This window comes from Arvicanthis niloticus, chromosome 20 (genome assembly GCF_011762505.2).
Source record: "Arvicanthis niloticus isolate mArvNil1 chromosome 20, mArvNil1.pat.X, whole genome shotgun sequence".
NCBI lineage: Eukaryota > Metazoa > Chordata > Mammalia > Rodentia > Muridae > Arvicanthis > Arvicanthis niloticus.
The window spans coordinates 25,868,800-25,886,053 of NC_047677.1; the positions used below are offsets into that span (position 1 = coordinate 25,868,800).

At 51.7% G+C, this 17,254-nt stretch overlaps 1 protein-coding gene across 2 annotated transcripts in view; it reads right to left on the reverse strand.

Moving 5' to 3' along the window:
- Positions 1–17,254, reverse strand: part of Cdh23 (cadherin related 23) — a 382,247-nt gene that overhangs the window by 65,993 nt on the left and 299,000 nt on the right. Inside the window, exons 30-37 of one of the 2 annotated variants that reach the window (XM_034524155.2) lie at positions 16,951–17,086; positions 14,828–15,216; positions 12,605–12,706; positions 12,389–12,391; positions 9,330–9,479; positions 8,869–8,997; positions 7,662–7,790; positions 6,748–6,975 (exon numbers count right to left, since the gene is read on the reverse strand). In XM_034524155.2, coding sequence (XP_034380046.1) covers positions 6,748–6,975; positions 7,662–7,790; positions 8,869–8,997; positions 9,330–9,479; positions 12,389–12,391; positions 12,605–12,706; positions 14,828–15,216; positions 16,951–17,086 — 1,266 coding nt within the window. Of the gene's footprint in view, positions 1–6,747; positions 6,976–7,661; positions 7,791–8,868; positions 8,998–9,329; positions 9,480–12,388; positions 12,392–12,604; positions 12,707–14,827; positions 15,217–16,950; positions 17,087–17,254 lie in introns of those variants that run through there. The other variant, XM_076917168.1, reaches the window with a different exon arrangement.

Below are 17,254 nucleotides of genomic sequence, written 5' to 3' on the forward strand. Positions count from 1 at the left end.
AGAACCCCATTCATTCCCTGAGGACAGATTGGGGGGGCGGGGGAGGGGAAGAGAGAGTTTCGGGCTGGGACGCAGCAATAAGCTACCTGCTGGGAACCAGACAAGTTGTCTGATAAGGTCCAAAAGCATAGGCCCCGTGGGATGCCAGGTATGCCGGGGCTTGGGGATGCCAGAGGCTTTATATCATCATCATAGGAGTGTCGGGGTGGCCAGGACATCAAAACCAGGACCCCTGTTTTATCCTCAGGGTCCTTTCTTCTGCGCCAGCCATTGTCGAGACTCTATGCAGTTACTATAGACAGAATGTGTTGCTCTTTTGCCTTTGGGAATAATGGGCTGGTGAAGTGCCAGCTGATTTGTGGCGGGGCAGTGGGTCCCGTCAAAGAATAAAACCCACAGACCAGTAGTATGATGAGTATAGCCTATCCCCTGGGTGGGGGGAGCCTGACCTGTCTCCAGCCCTAAGCTTCAGACATCACCACCCAAATGACTTCTAAGAATTTGACTGTGGGGACCCCTGCAAGGCTGCAGCTCCGTGGAAAGGAGAGGAAGCCCCTAGCAGAAAGCCACTCACTTCCTGCCCAGTTTCCTCCTATAGGGCTCTAGTCTCTTCTTCTTGGGACCTTGCAAGCAAAGGCATGTCAGCTTGGTGGTTTCCTGTTTTTGGTGAAGTTTTGTGTGGTTCGGGCTCTGTCTACATCCATGAACTTGGGTGCTACCAACTTGCTACTGTGGAGACAGTAGCAGGGTCTTGGGGTAGAAAATAGAGGTGCCCTGAGGTACTAGCCCTTGGGGCATAAGAGGGGGTGGTGGTGAGACACAGTGGGGCAACTGAGCTTCCTTCCAAAGAGGAGGGAGGAGCCCTGTAGCCTCAAGGGCCAGATTGGGTTCCTGGTACTAGTAGAAGCCTAGAGAGGGAAGTCTGTATTTTGAGGAGGTAATTCATCCCTAGGAAATCCATCAGAAATTTGGAGGGGGTGCTTGATCTATCTCTGGAGGGTCTCTGCCTATCTCTGATGAAGCTTCTCTCTGCCACCACCCCCCACCCCGGGTCTGAGATGGAAGGACCCAGTAGGAAAGGATTCTGATACAGCAGGGGCTTCTTGACAAGCCAGAGGGCCACTGGGAGCTGTTGTGGACCAAGCTGGCCCTCCTGGAGTGTACCTTGGACCAACTTCTCAAAAGAACAGCCTTGGGGCTACCCTACTTCTGCCTAGAAGAGGCGGAGAGCCCAGGAAGGGGCTAGCTCCTTCAAGAACTGCTGCTCCCTGGAGGAAGGACTTGGAGGAGGCAGCTAGGCTAAGGGCTGCTGAGAGCCCTTTGTCTCTCCTAACCTGGGCACTGTTAGGATGCTACCTCCTGGAAAAGGCTTTCCTGGGTGTGAGCTGGCACAGCGCCCAAGCGCTGAACCTGCCACGGTGGGAGTTGAACTAAAAATTTCTCAGGGAACTAAAATAGGCAAAAGAGGAACTGGGGGACGGTGGGGGGGGTTGTGGGGGGGGGCGGTGCAAAAGTCTCTTGAAACAGACAGCCCAGTCTGAGTGCCAGTCCCAGACCACAGAGAATACGGGCCATCTGGCTCGTGCCCTGCATACTCACTGCTTTGCCCTGGCACTTTCCTTCCCCACAATGGATGTGAGTCCTGGGAGGATGAGGACTAATGCCAGCCTTGGGAGCTGATAGCTGACAGAGTCCTTGGGTAAATGGGTTGAACCAGGACCTCAGAATTCCACTCTGGGGATCTAACTTTGTCTGGGCCTGCGAGGATCTCCATAATGGCATTATTGCCAAGAGATCTGATCTGTCGGGTGTGGCTTCCTGGAAAATATGGTGAGAGGAATTCTGATAAGGATACAGCTGATAAGAAAGTGGGGAGATCGATTAGTAATGCCTGCCATGGACTTGGAGGAAGTGGCAGTATGGATGCCACATCTTAATCTTTTTTTTTTTTTTTTCGTTGTTAAAATATGCTTCCCAAAAGATTTCCATGTGTGTTTTTGTTTCTTTGACATCTTTCTCCATGTCAGTTTTGAAAGCCTTTCGGTGCGTATATGTATGAAGTATACATGTGTATATGTTTTTTGTGTGTGCATATGAAAGCCAGAAATCACCAGTGGGTGTCTTCCTTCATTCCTTTGCAATGTATTTTTTTAAATATTTATTTCCTTTATGTTTTGCCTGAATGCATGCATAGGTGCCATGTGCATGCCTGTTGGAACACTTGAAACTGGAGTTATAGGTGGTTATGAGCTACAACATGAGGGCTGGGAATCAAACCCAGGTCTTCTGCAAGAGCAACAACCTAAAAGACAGCTCTTAACTACTTGAACTCTCTTTCCAGCTCCACCATTGTGCATTTTAAGTATGTATTTTAAATTTTTATGTGCATTTATTTTTGCTTTTTTTTTTTTTTTTTTTTTTTTTTTGGTTTTGGTTTTGCCTGCATGTCTCTATGGGTATCACATGTATGCCTGGCACCTGTGGAGGCCAGGGGGGCACTGGATCACTTGGGAATGGATCTGTTATAGGGATGGAGTCAATAGGACCCTCTGGAAGTAGAGCGAGAGCTCACAACTGCTGAGCTGGAGCTGTCTCATTAGTGCTCCGCTTAATTTTTGGCAGACCCTGCAGCGAATCTGGAGTTCAGCATGAGGCTGAGTAGCAAGCTCTGGGGATCTGCCTGTCTCTGCCCCACCCTGACCCCAACTGCTGGGGTTATCGACTACATGCAGCCTGTGGATACCGGGGATCTGAACTCAGGTCCTCATGCATGTGTGGCAAGCACTGTATCTACTGAGCCACCCCTACCTCCAAGCAAGAATCTTTACCATCCATCCCCATTTAATGCAGGAGGAAATGGTGGTTCTGAAATGCTCATGTTTTGTGGCTGGTGGGACTAATGTTGGCTCTCCTGCCTCTTGGGCTTAGCCCCTTTCCCTTCATTGAACCAAATAGCCTTCTTGTCCATAACCTGCTGTCGCCTTCAACTTGGATACACTGGGCCGCTGAGAGATGAACTTGACCCCACAAGTTTACTATTGCAGTTCACGCCATACCTGGAATATACGCTTATGCTCTGTCTTCTCGGGCCTTCTCGTGGCCCAGAGAACCTGTGCTAGTATGTGGGCTCCTTCTATAGCAGTTCTTGTCACCCCCTTCCTGCCTGGGGATTTCTGGTAGACGCAGGAGTCCCTGTACTCTACCTGTTTCCACCAGGGGAAAGGGAAGGGAACAGAGCCCATTCCTCTGACCACTGAACCCTAGAAGCTCAGCCAGCTGTGTGTCAGCATCTGGGAAGTGGCAGAGTGTCTCCCAACAAGCAAGCTGAGTTGCAGATGCTGCTTGAACAATGGCCCATCCTGTTCTCCTGTAGCATATTTGATTAAAAACACAAGTAAATACAAAAGGCCAGCGACTGGGTTACTCTTGCTGGCCTGGGACAGGTTAGCCTGCCCGATAGGAACACATGGAAATGGTTAGGGTAGGCAGGTGGGGAGTGGTCAGAGCCAAAGCCAGGGGAGCCAGTGTTCTGGCTGCCGAGGCTCACTTTAGAGAAGGTGATGAATTGCTAGGATGGTGTTCCCAGCTCACAGCCCACTTTAGAGGCACTGCCTGGGCCTGGGAACTGGGCGAGTACAGACTTTCTCTCCTGCAAGCAGGGAAGTCAGGGTTATCTGGGACTATATTTCCTGCTACTGGCTGTCATTCATATGTCAACGAGGCCACCCTCTCTCCTCAATCTCCTGCCAAGGTGCCTCAGGGCCAGGGCTCGGCCCCTGACCTCGTCATTGCCTTTCATCCTTCCTCCCTGGACCCAACCCTTCCTCCCGCAGGGCCCCTTGATGGCCACTTGGGCCTTGTCATAGTTCTGTCCTTCCTGCCTGTGGCATGGAGCTAGCAGAGGTCCCAAGCAATACAATGGTTTCCTCTGGCCGGTGGCGGGTCATTGTGTGGCAGGTCTGAGGCTGGCCCAGTTGGTCCTTGCAGCCCAGCTGTCCCTGGCCTAGATGACACAGGCTAAAGGCTATGGATTGGAATGTCCGGCTTTGGGAGGCGAGGGGGTGTTACCCAGAGGAGAAAGAAGGGGAGGGGTTTGGACACAGGGGTTCCTCTGGGATTCTGGGAACTTCTTGGCAGCTGACTCCTAAGCCCTATGCTACAAATAACACCCGTGGGCTGGTGAGATGACTCAGTTGGTAAAGACACTTGTAAACAAGTCTGATGATCTGAGTTCAACCTTCTACGTAGTGGAAAGAAAGAACCAGTGTTGGTAAACTGTCCTATGATCTTCACAAGCATCCTGTGGCAGTGTGCACGTGTGCCCGTACACATGCACGTGTGCAAGTACACACGCCCCCTCCACCCACAGAATAATTAGTAAATAAATAAATCATGTTCTTTAAGTAAATTATTTAGTAATGATACAACCTAGAAATCCTTCCTGGTCCCTGGCTCTGAGATCCCAGCCCTGGGTCCCATCATACACAGAGTATCAATCTTATCCTATGCCTTTTTCCTGCAGGCCTGGGACTGTCTATGGTTTCCTAGCCTCTGGTATGGTCTTGCTGCTGGTGACTAAAAGCTCTTTCAGATAAAACAGCTAAGGAGGATGGATGCACAGTTGGAGGCTGAACACTGCTGAGAGCTAAGGTGCAGCCCACAGACCCACCTCTGTCTGGGCGGATGCTCAGACCATAACGTGGATATATTTGGCTATGCCACAGGGCTGACCAGCAGAGATGGGACCAGTGCCCTCATCTCCAGGTGGAGGTGGAGAGCTCTGAGCCTGTCTCTCAGGTCAATCCAATTCTTCACTGTGGGACACTAGTGATTTCAAGTCATAGGGCTGGAGATATGGCTTAGTTGGTGGACTTCCCTCTCAACAGCATTTCTGTATTCACAAGCCCCGGGTTCAGTCCCCAGTACTGTGTAAACCGGGCATGGTGATACACACTTACAACCCCAGCTCTTGGAAGTGGAGGCAGGAGAATCAGACATTCAAGGTCATTCTCAGCTATAGAGTGGGCTTAGAACAGCCTAGGTTACAGGAAAACATCTCAAAAGGAAAATAAAATAAGAGCTCGTTCTTCTATGCTAAGAAACAAGGACACTCCAAAGAATGGACTTTCCCACTTTGTTTTTTTTTTCTTCTATTTTTCTTCCACTTAATGTCAGGTTTTTTGTTTTGTTTGTTTGTTTGTTTTTGCAACTAAGAAGTCCCAGAAACAGCAACTGTTATGAGCACAAAGTCAATCTTTGTAATTATCAACTCTAGCTGAAGATCTGCTACCCGGAGCCAAGTGTCTCACTGAAGATGATTAGAACTTCACCCTTCCATGTCATCACAAAAAATCCAATTGCCTCCCCACCTCCATTCAGTTACCCATGTCCTGATTAGCCCGCTGGCTGAGCTAGCAAAGACACCAAGCTGCCCTGGGAATGAGTTAGGAGGCAGGGCAGCGTGGGTCTTGTTTCCCGTTTCCAAATGTGATGTGCGTTCCTGGGACTGTCGGCACAGGCAGTTCCTACCCCTTTGTCAGTGTCACTCCAGATGAATGCCAGCCTGGACCTGCTCCTCCTGTGGGGCCACTGACAGAGCTGACCCGTAAGACATCTCTTCTTGCGGGCAGAGAGCAACTATGCAGAGATGTATCCAGTTTTTACCTTCATTGAGGGTATACTCTATCCAGATTGGCTCATGACTTGCTTTGGCCAAGAGAAAGCCACAGAAGGGACCCTGTGCCAGCCCAAGCCTGGGTATCACTGGGCCTCGTGTGTATCTACTGCTCTCTCTTGTGAGCAGGCAGGGAGTTGCTAGTTGGAGGAGCCGTCCCTATCACCTTCGAGGGATGCCAGCCAATTGCTAGAAGTGTAGCCTGCTCAGCTGACATGACAGCAGCATGTACAGGGCAGGAGCCCCTGGCGAGACCATAACTGGCTGGCAGAGCTCAGTCTACATCACCAGCTTGCAGATAAAAGCCTTGCTTCACACCATCCTGGGTTTCATCTGCCTCACCGTTGAATGTTATGATAGATACAGATGTTATACTCCCCATCTTCCCTCTTAACCAAGCCCTTGTGCCAACCTGAGCTAATTCACTTCCCCAAATACCATCTTGTCTACCTTTTACAGGCAACAAAGGTGAGATTCTGGCAGGATCTGATTGGCCAACTTGCAAGATTTCAAGTCATAGAGCACTCCTCTTCCGCTTGCACAGTTTCGACCCAGTCTGCAAGCCACGCCTCCTTCCCCAGTTTGCGTAACCATGGGCATCACACAACCATGGGCTGTGGCCATGTTCACCAAGCATACATGGGATACATGCATACCCACACATGACTACAGCCATCAGCCCCTCCCACCCCCAGTGTGTGACAGTATCATGCTAACATGGTGCAGGGAGAGGGGTCAGAGGGCTGCATTGCTTTATGGTTGAGTGTGGTCCTGCAGAGCACAGTTTGGTCATATGTTCACTTTATGTACCCCTGACCAAGGCCTGGTCTTAGGCTCATCTGATAGCAAGAACGAATGAGACGAGAGGATGCTCAGAGACTCAGAACGGTACAGACTAGAGAGACCCAGTCCCCTGCTTGGCACATACCTGCCCTGTGAGGTCCCTGGCCTGTGAACTTAAGGCATACGACCTAGGAAGTCTCAATAGTTTGAGGGTTATGAGGAGTTTCAACCCTTTCACTGGCTTCCCACACACAGCAGGCAGAGCTGCCCCATCCACCTCCATTACTCACCGACAGGGTGGGGGTGCCCTCATCTTCCACGGTGACCACCAGATGGTAGAAGTTCTGGCGCTCACGGTCCGGTGGAGCAGGCCGTGTAGCAATCTCACCGCTGATACGGTCCATACGGAAGGTCATGTCCTCGTTACCCTCGGTGATGTAGTAGGACAGGACACTGTTGATCCCGATGTCACGGTCAGTGGCTCTCACCTGGACCACTGAGGTCCCTCCACCCACATTCTGCCAGGAGAGCAGGAAGTGGTTATCCCAGGCCCACAGCCAGGGAAAAGCCTAGCTCTGCTCCTGGTGCCTGGAGATTTCACCCAGACCCCTGGAAGTTCTGCTTTGTGTCCCCTGGGGCACTGATGAGGGTGATCAGGATTTTGGTAGACAACACGCTTTGGATACCTCCTACACAACAGGTCCTGTGTGAGTCCCTTGATTCTGATCCAAACCTGTGAGCTCAGATTGGATGCTCACATTCAAATACGAAAACTGCAGGAGAAGGATACATGCATACCCACACAGCCAATCAGAAGCTATTGTAGGGATCGAACTATGGTATCAGGGTAATAGTGCCCACAGCTGTCCCCTTGATAGGGAGGATGTGGGAGAGGTGCTTCCTTCATAAGCAGCCCCTGGTGCTATGCCCAGGCAAGGCTTGGAAAAAGATTTTGTGAAGTCGTCCAGCCTTAGTGCCAGGTACCAAATACGTTTGTTTTAAAAAGAAGCTGTCCTGGGGTCTCTGTTTTTAACCACAAAAATACACTACCAGGCTGGGTACTAGGGCCGTATCTATTTAGGATCTCTATTCCCAGGACTGAGGGTCCAGTGGGCCAACAAGACATTTGAATGGCTTTCTCATGGTCAGAAGCTGACCATGGTCCACCCTGGGCGGTCTGCTGCGGGCGATCTGGAGTCTTTACCTCATTCACACTGACGTTGTATCCAAAGGGGCTCTCAATCACCGGAGGGTTGTCGTTGACATCCAGAATGGTCACCTGTAAGATGTGGTCTTTCTTCCGTGGAGGAGTGCCACGGTCGGAAGCCACAACCTGTGAGGAGGAAAAAGAGGTTTGCTATCAGGATCGAACTACGGGATCAGGATGATGGAGCTGAGAGGCTGTCCACTTGATAGAGAGGACCTTGGAGAGCCACGGATCCATCTTGGTCCTGTGCTCTCCCCTTCTGCCCATGCTACAGACAATCCTTGCCTAAGTCTTGTCAGATTCACTTGGCTTCTGATTTCAGTGTGCAAACTCATCATTTTCCTGATCTGCCTGTGTTTGGGGCTGTGTTAGCCTTTCACCTTGACCTCAGGTCTGAGACATGATTCAAGCCTTTAGGTCTCTCGCAAGCAGAGCAGGGAGGGGAGGTCTGGAATATTCTTCTTCTGCAACTCTCTGGAGTCATGACGACACACTGAGCCGGTTTGTAGAGAGCTCAGTGTTGCCTTGGTGGCCTCTAGGCTCTTGGTAGTGTGGGCTGTTTGGAAGTTCATGGTGCACAGGCCATGCCCAGGACCTCAGCAGCCACTACAGTCAGCGTGGTACTTCACTTTGCAACAGAAGCAGGCCAGGTGGGGTTCTACTGGCCATTGCATATGTAGGGAAACTGAGGCCCAGACAGAAGAAATGATTTGTCCAAGGTCCCACTGTGTTCCGGACAGAGTCAGTGTTCCACAAGCTCCACTAGGCATTCTACTGGCTGTTTTTTTTTTTTTTTTTTTGTTTGTTTGTTGTTTGTTTTATTGATTGATTGATTGATTGATTGATTTTGAGACAGGGTCTCATGTAGCTCAGGGTGGTCTCAAATTTCAGATATAGTTGAGAATGACCTTGAACTGCTGATCCTGTGGCCTCTGTCTACCTCCTGAGTGTCTGGATTATAGGCATGTACCGTGTACCATCACACCTGGATCTTTTGACTCTTGTAGCAGGGACAGGCACCTCAGTTTGCTTCTGTTGGGAAAAGAACCCTGTCCCAGGTCACCCTCTCCCCAGCAGCTCTAGAGAGGTCACATGCCCTATATCACTTGGTGATGGCAAAGAAACTGACCACCAGGGTATTCTGTGAGGTGCACTCCCTCCCAAGTGGCTGTGAGTAGTCCAGGCAGAGCCAATGGGTGCTCACCTTGAGGATATAGTGGTCCAGTTCTTCCCTGTCCAGGGGCTTAGCCACAAACACTTCACCAATGGAGTCGTTGCTGGTGATAATCTCAAAGGCCCCAGCAATGTTACCAGAGGCCAGGGAGAAGACCACCTGTGGAAAGAGAGGGTACAAGGAAGGGAGGTGACTGTTCAGATTCATGGGGCTGCCTTGCCTCCAGGCTCACTATGACTCTATTCTTCTGGGGTCCTGGAAGAAAGAGATAATGTCAAGGAACGGGATCAGATCCACAAAGGCCTTAAGTGCCTGGCAAGGGCCTAGTCCTGGGGGCATTAGCAGAGCAGCCTGGGAGCCTGGAGAGTGGGCCTGAATCTCCCCGTGTAAATGCCCGTTCCTGCTTGCTGACATGAAGCTTGCTGGCTCAGATGGTCCCTGAGGAATATGAAACACCTTACAGCCTGGGTGGACCCTGGCATGATGCCTACCTGTCCATTGCTGCCGGCATCAGGGTCCCGAGCCTTGACTGTGGCTACTCGCTGGCCCACAGGGCAGTCCTCAGGCACACTGATGGTGGAGTCAGAGGTAAAGTCGAAGCGTGGGCTATTATCATTCTCATCCAGAACGGTGATATAGACCTGGGGGCAGACACACTCAGCCACCTCCTGCCTCTGTCCCCAAGATATCCTTACACCAGGAGGTCAGCAGGGGCCTCGGGCAAACCTTCAATGTTTGAGAGTGTGTGTGTATGTGTGTGTGTGTTGTGAGCTGCACACTTATCACAGGGCCAGAACAGCAAAGAGAGGGGCCGGTGACGACTGTCTGAGGTGGTACAGGGTGAGGCAGTGACAACTGGACAGCTGGGTTCCAGCTCATGGGAATGAGGGCCTGGAATACCCGATGGCACTGGCTGGCATCACTTCCTGTTTTTCAGGAAGATTAAGGAGTTCAGATTCTTATATGAAATAAGACGATGAATCACAGAAATGAAAATCCTGGGCAAGCTGGTTGAAACAGCTGCTGGCCAGATTCCGGCCTTCTCATCCACAGCTCTGCATTAAAGAGAGAGGACCAGGCCAGGAGCAAGAGGCTACTGTGACCCAGTGGGGAAGGAAACTCTGAGAAATCGCATTTTCTCTCAAGTTCAAGGTCTGGATCTCAGGTGGAGAAGGGCACCAGGAACAGGAAGAGAGAAGGGTCACTGTGGGCGTGACCACCAGCCCTAGGAAGTTCACAGGCCACAGAGACTACAAGCATAGCTACATTCACTGCCAGGGTCAGGTTGGGAGGTAGCCTGGGTTTTGAGAACCGCTTCAAGCTGCTCCACCCACCCTAGGCCAGTCCTCAACATCCTTTAGGATCATGATTTCTGAATCCCAGAGCTGACTGCCTTTTGGTATCACAGTATTCATGGTCCTTGTGGGTCCTTTCCATCTTACAGAAGAAAGTCACTGTGCCCCCCCCCCCCTGCTCCCCCCAAACCCCAATCAGGCTGCCTTTTCTGGTTTCAGTCCTGCCCAACCCCCAGGCATCAGGCTGCTGTCAGAAACTGGGGGTGGTGGTGGGGGGGGTCAACTTCTCCTCTGCTGGCTATGTGACTTTGCACATAGTTACTCGACCTCCCTGGTTTTCCATTTTCTCAGCGGAAAACTCTGAACCAAGAAGATTCACCGCACTGGATGTAGGAAGCAGGAAATGGTACAGCTGGTATATCGTAATCTCTATTGTCCCTCCTCTTCCTGTCTGATGGACATTCAGCCTTTCCCCAGTAAGCCTGTACTTGTCTACCAGGGAGTAGTGGGAGTCTGCTAAGCAAGCAAGTTGCTATGGGAAACAGAAACAGTGACGTTTATGCCCAGAGCGAAACCAGGTTGAGAGCTGCCGTGCGTGCGTGCGTGCGTGCGTGCGTGCGTGCGTGCGTGCGTGCGTGTGCGTGTGTACCTGGCCCTTCAAATTCTTTGGCCAGTCAATGTCCTCACACCACGGCGCCTATGCACACCCTGTTCCCTGTGCCAGGAAAACCTTTCCTTGTTGGCTGCATTAACCCCTGCTCAGCTTGAGTGACCGTAGGTGAGCCCACTCCAGCGTTCCCTGACATTGTATAAGGCATACATTTATGTCATAGTGATGCTGTGATAGGGTCCACTCCCCACCTCAATCTAGTTCATGCAGGGTTAAATCTGCTTTGGGTTTCTGCTGCACCAGGAGCCCAGCCGGCATAGGCCTGGCTCTGCGTAGTAAGTCAGTGGCCCTGCTGTGGCTGCTACTCTCTGGTGGTGATGGGGGTTTGGGGGGAGAAGGTAGACAGCCTTGGTAGGTGAGGAAAGGATGCCTTCTCCAGCTCCCAGCCTCAGAACCTCACCTTCCTGCCCCTCCCCCAGCACCCAAGTGTGCAACTCAGGAACTCCTATAGCTGAGACTTCCTTCCGGCCTTCCCCTCCCACCCCCCAGCCCCCATTGCTGAGGCAGGAAGGAGTCAGGTGGAGGTGAGCTGTGGTCTGGCTCCGGGCCTCCGAGAGGAAACTGTACCACCTTTAAAGGCCTTCTGTACGTGCACCCTAGTGTCTCAAACAGCACGGGGCCAACTGGACTGTGTATCTGGGGCGTGAGAACAGGTCTTGCTTCTTGGAAGAGAGCAGATAGCTGAGCGGGAGAGAGAGTCTGAAGTTCTTGCCATCCACATCAGAACAAGGGTTGCCCGGATGCCAGAGTGGCACCACGCTCTCACGGGATACCCAGCAGCCACTGAAAGATTTAGGATGTGGGGTGCCTGCCTGCTGCCCAAGGAGTTGAAGAGAGCCAGGCGTGTGGGGTGTGTGTGTGTGGGGGGGGTCAAAGCCCTATTCACACCCTCTACCTCTGCCCTACCCCACCCCCAACCTGCTGAACTCCACTTCAGGCTCAGCCCTTCTGGGGCTTTGTCTGACACCCCTGACACTCCTCAGTACACAGTCTTGGTAATGGGGCTCGCCCTGTGGACACAGCTACCATCCCAGGCACTCCTTGGGCCCTGAGTACCCTCCCTCCTTCATGTCTCTCTTCCTTATATCTGCCACCCCTTCTGAGGAGGGCAAGGTTGCTGGCAGGATTCTCTCTTTAAGGAGGGAAAGAGAAGCACAGAGAAGTTTAGCAGCTCTGCTTTGTCACACAGCCACTGAAGAGCCCTCAGGTGTCTTCCTGGGCATGTTCCAGGCATTTCTTTTGTTACCGCACCTCCATCTCATGATTCCTTAGGGAGGACCCAGCTTGGGAGAGGACAGTGGATGGGCTGCAGAGGTCCTTCAGGGTCTGAGAGGAAGGTGCGCTGTAAATACGTATGTGTTTCCCCTCTTTCTTTTCACAACGTTGATTGCTTTAGTGTGTGTTGGGGTGGTTGGTTCTCTCCTTCTACCATGTGGGTCCCAGGGACCAAACTCAGGTCATCAGGCTTGGTCGCAATCACCTTTCTCTTCTGCACCATCTTGACAGCCCTCTGCCCTGTGGGCCCTATCTCCAGGGAAGGTCTGTGCACCACCAGTGGTATGAGGTAGTTCATGGGCTAACTCACCTTCTGTAGGCAGCAGGAGCAGGAGCAGGAGCAAGAAGGGAGAGAAACAGATACAGACAGTTACTGGCTGGTCTGGTACTTTCCACCCACTGCCCATGGGGTCTTAGCCCAGGTGTCCGGTCACATGGTGGTCCTGAGACTGTCCTTGCCCCAGCCACGGGTCAGGTGCTGGGGAGTACTGGGGAGGGGAGGGGCTGCCACCCAGGACCCACTCACCACAGTAGAGTCCACCTTGGGGCCACCATCGTCTGCCACGACCGTCAATGTATAGAAGTCGCCCTTCTCCCTGTCGACCAAGCCTTTGACTGTGATCACACCCTGTGGTGGTGTCAGTGGGGAAGGGGATGACAAGCATCATCAGGCAGCAGTTCTGTGCTCCAGTTGGAGCTCACCATCCCTCCCACCCCACTCCGCCAGCCATGTTCACTCTACTGTCCTGACACAACTTTCCCATGAGTCTCCTGGCTGAGATCACATTGTTCTTATGTCCCTTCCAGATACCAGCCATCTCTATAAGGGTCTCCTTCATCCTAGTCAAGCATGTCCTGTCTGGGTTGGAGGACTAGTGGTACCCATTACCCCACTAGGACACTGTTCCTGCATCCTATCTGGATGCTCAAACTCATAGCTTTTTTTGCTTACTTCTGTTCCCAGCCCCAGAGCTCTTTGTCCGCCTGTTCCCAATATCCTTGGGACAAGGCCTGGCACACTGCAGGCATTCTGAGTGGCTCTCATCCACCTTGGCCAGGGCAAGCAGCACACAGGCAGCCCATCACATCAGATCCACACTCCTTGGCTCAAAAGGTGGGACCTGCATGGGGGGCGGGGGCTGGCCTGACTCTGCTAGAAGTCTACACAGCAAGACTGCCTTCCAGGAGGCCTGGGGGTTGTCAAACTGTGACCTTCCATCAGATTGGCCAGCAGGGATTAGTACCTTGACTATCTATCATCAAAGAAGGGATTCTACAGGAATATCCACTAAATCAGGGGCTTAAGGAGCAGTCGTACCAGATGCCTGCCTTAGTATAGCTACTGAAGAGATGAGAAAGAGCTAGATCTGAGTTTCCTAACAGACTACGTAAAAAGGGAAATAAGATTCCTTGGATAATGATAGGATAGAGAATATGGCAGAATGCACGATTCCTTAGAATTTTCTGGTAATAGGGAGAGAAAAGGAACATCTACTGAACATAACAGACTGTGTCTTCACGCTGGGGCCTCCATAAAAATCCCCTGACCTGTGTGGCTGGGAGAACATCTGGACTAACAATGAATATATGGAGGTCATTTTGTTTTATTTTTTCGAGACAGAGTCTTGTCATGTAGCCTAGGCTGGTCTGGGGATCTAGATCCTCCTGAGAACTGGGATTACAGATGTTCTTGAGGGGACTGGGCTGTGTCTGTAGGAGGCATGGAAGCACCCAGAGCCTGCTTCATGTACCTCTTCATCTTCTCATTTGAATCCTTTGAAGTAGCCTCAGAATTGGCCACAGTAAGCAAGCAAAGTGTTTCTGAAGTGGCTGTAACCGGCTACCCGAAGCTCAGGAGGGGTCTCAGGAACACGGTAAACAGCTGGCGACCTGCACCTGAAGCAGGGCAGACTGGCAGCCATCAATGACCTTACAGATCCCACCTGCTGGAGCTGTTCAGACTTGACCCAGCTCTCCCAGTGGACAGCAAGAACCTAGAGAAGCAGCCTATGGTAGTGTGAATTTAGAAGGGAAAGTATTGTGGATCTGGTCAAATGCTTATATTATGTTAATTTGGTTCCCAAAATTGCATGAGATTCTGCATGAAAGACGCTGAGGGTCCCTGTCCCCAGTTGGCTTTGACTGGTAAATGAAGTTGCCAGCAGCCAATGGCTGGGCAGGGAGACAGAGGCCGGACCTTAGGATTCACGGGCAAGGGGACCAAGGGAGGAAGAAGGTTTTAGCACCACCATGCTGGGAAAGGAGAAAGACCAGGCCTGAGAAATACAGGACAGAAAGACAGCCAACATTTAAGAGAGTCAGGGATCGTGGCTCAGGAGGGCTACAGGCCTGGGTCTGGGGAGGCCAGGATGGAGTGTAGGTTTCAGTAAGTAATAATTCAGGAATATCAGAGGGGCGTGTGCTAGCTGCATGGAGGTTTGGAAGTGCCAAGCCATTGGGCTGTTTAAGACATATTAAAATAGAAGGCTGTGTGTGTGTGTGTGTGTGTGTGTGTGTGTGTGTGTCCACCAGGTCGATTTGAGCAGGATTAACCAGTTACTACAACAGGAAAGCATTAGGCTCTTCCTGTTATAACTTCCGTTGTCTAATATCTAGGACACTAGACTAACTGGCTTTCAGTATAACACCAGAAGGACACTTATCTTGAGGAATGCTGTCCATCAAGAAGGAGCTCTGTAAATACTCCTGCTGGTTGGGAGAGTCCCACTGTGACCACCTGGCTCCTTACCGTGATGGCATCTATCTTGAAGAGGGCTTTGGCTTGGGCACTGGTATAGGCGTCAAAGCGGTAGGTGATCTGGTTGAGGTTATCGATGGAATAGGCTTGCACCCGCACAATCTCTGTCCCCAGAGCCAGATTCTCCATGATGACTGCCTCGTAGGAGGCATTGGAGAACTGAACAGCCTCGTCCAGCTCATTGAGAAGGGTCACGTAGACGCTGCAGAAGCCCTGGTTGAAGGGGGGTGCACCGTCTGTGGCTGACACATTCATCAGGTAGCTGGTCTTGGTCTCGTAATCCAGATAGTCAACCGTCACGATGAGCCCCGTGCTGTCGTCAATCTCAAACTTGCCCTCTGCGCCTGACAGGATGCGGTAGCTCACCAGGCCACCGTCCCCTTCGAGAAGACGCAAACTATGTAATCCCATATGGAGGTGGGGTTGCCCTGTGGTTTCTTCATTGCTCTCTATCAGGGGCTGCTCCTGAGAGGCCTTGGCTCTTCTGTCCGTCTACCCCCAGTGTATACTATCCCCAAAAGATGTGGCAGGGAGTCAAGTTGGGTGACAAGGCCCCAGAACACCATTAACCCACTCTGGAGCTTGGTATTGGCACTAGAAGGACCTGGCTCTATTCTTGGAGCCTCAAAGTTTACGTTTGAACACCTGACTTGACTACTTGCAAAAGCAGGTACCCTGTAGTACTGATTTGACCTAGAAACCCTAATGCCCTCAGAACAGCCAAGCCTTCATTCAGGTCCCTGGTAGAAGAGAATCTCAGGGTCAAGGACTTCTCCATCTGCTCTACACACCACTGCTCAAACATGAGGCAGGCAGTTTGGGAAGGCAGAGAAGGAGACAGGCACAAACTCACTCAGCTTGGCCAAGGAATCCACGACTTTTGCCAGCCTTTCAAAGGGTTACCTATGCCAGAAGAGGCCTTGGCAATACACAGTGGCCCTGACCCTGTGCTGATGGGCCATTTAGAGAATGAACCAGCTATGAATCCTAAAATCTATGTCTCTGTCACTTGTCCTGGGAGGCAGGTAATCTCTGATGCTGAGGGTGCATGGGGACTATTGGGGTCGCTGACAAGAGGCCTGGGCTGCAGCCAGGGCGGCAGAGGAGCCTCTTTGAGAGCTGTGTGGTATAGTAGGAATACTTTAATAAATCCCAGCACAGATGAGGAAGGAGAGGAGAGACAGAAGCTGCCATGGGAGGGTAAGAACACGTAGGAGAGAGAGCCACCATGGAACATACAGGAGGAGGAAGGAGAGCCACCGTGTAAAAGGGCCAAGAGGACATGGCTCAGAGGGCTGCTCCACTGACTTAAGGGCAGCCAAGATGAAACATAGAAATGAGTAAGTAACTCAGAGTTCTTGGTAGGAAAGTAGACTCTAACAGCATGGGGGATAGGCAGTTGTCCAGCTCTTGCGCTGCTTAAGGCATATTAAAATATAAAGGCTATGGTGTGTGTGTGTGTGTGTGTGTGTGTGTGTGTGTGTGTGTGTGTCTTTCATCCAGGAACACAAACCACTGACGAGGGTAGTAACCCCACACCTGGATTTATTAAAATATCCCTACTACAGTGTGGTAGGGAAGTGCCCTCTCCTGACCGGGCACGGGCTCACTAGAGAAGGCCGTACTATCCTGGAATCCTACCCTGCTCACTTTACACTGACCACTGTGGCTATGGAAATCTCTGCCAGGCTGGAGCTGCCTGCCAAGCCTGTCACTTCCCTATGGGAGGGATGGGCTGTGAGGAGGCTTGCAAGTACCGAGCTCTGGGCAGTAGAAGGTGGCAGCTGAATAGAGGCTTAGGCCTAGGCTAGCTTTATGATATGGCTCCATTCCCTTTTCCCAGCTTGCAAAGGGCTAGCATTGTGCTGCCAGGTCCCGAGATGACTAATCTGGGTGTGCAAACATTTCCACTCTCTTCTGGCCATCAGAGGTTGGATAACTTCCCTGACTCTAGTCCTCTGGGGCCTGGACTTCTGTATGGAGTAAATAGCAACCAAGGAGCCCCTCCTGAGCCTGGGTGCTGGGGGCACTGAAGGTCTAAGGATGACAGGGCCCCTGGCAATGGGAGTGGTACTCTGAGAAGTGGCATCTCTGGCTCCCCCTGCTTGTCTTACCAGTGTCCCTGTCAGTGGCCCGGACAATGATGACTGAGGTGCCGATGCCTGCTGTCTCTCGAAGGCCCAGGCGGTTGTACTGCTGTTGTGTGAACACGGGGGCTTCATCGTTGACATCTTCCACGTACACAATTACCTACAGAGATGTGCCAGGGCTCAGATCAGGAAAAGTGGAGCCTGGCATCCCAGAGTATGGCCCCTGCTCCCTCTGGAGGACCTAGTCCTGCCTTATCTCCCACTGAATCCGGCCCCTCACATAGGACCTGGCTTGTGGCTGCTGTTCAGACACCCTTTGGTTCTGCAC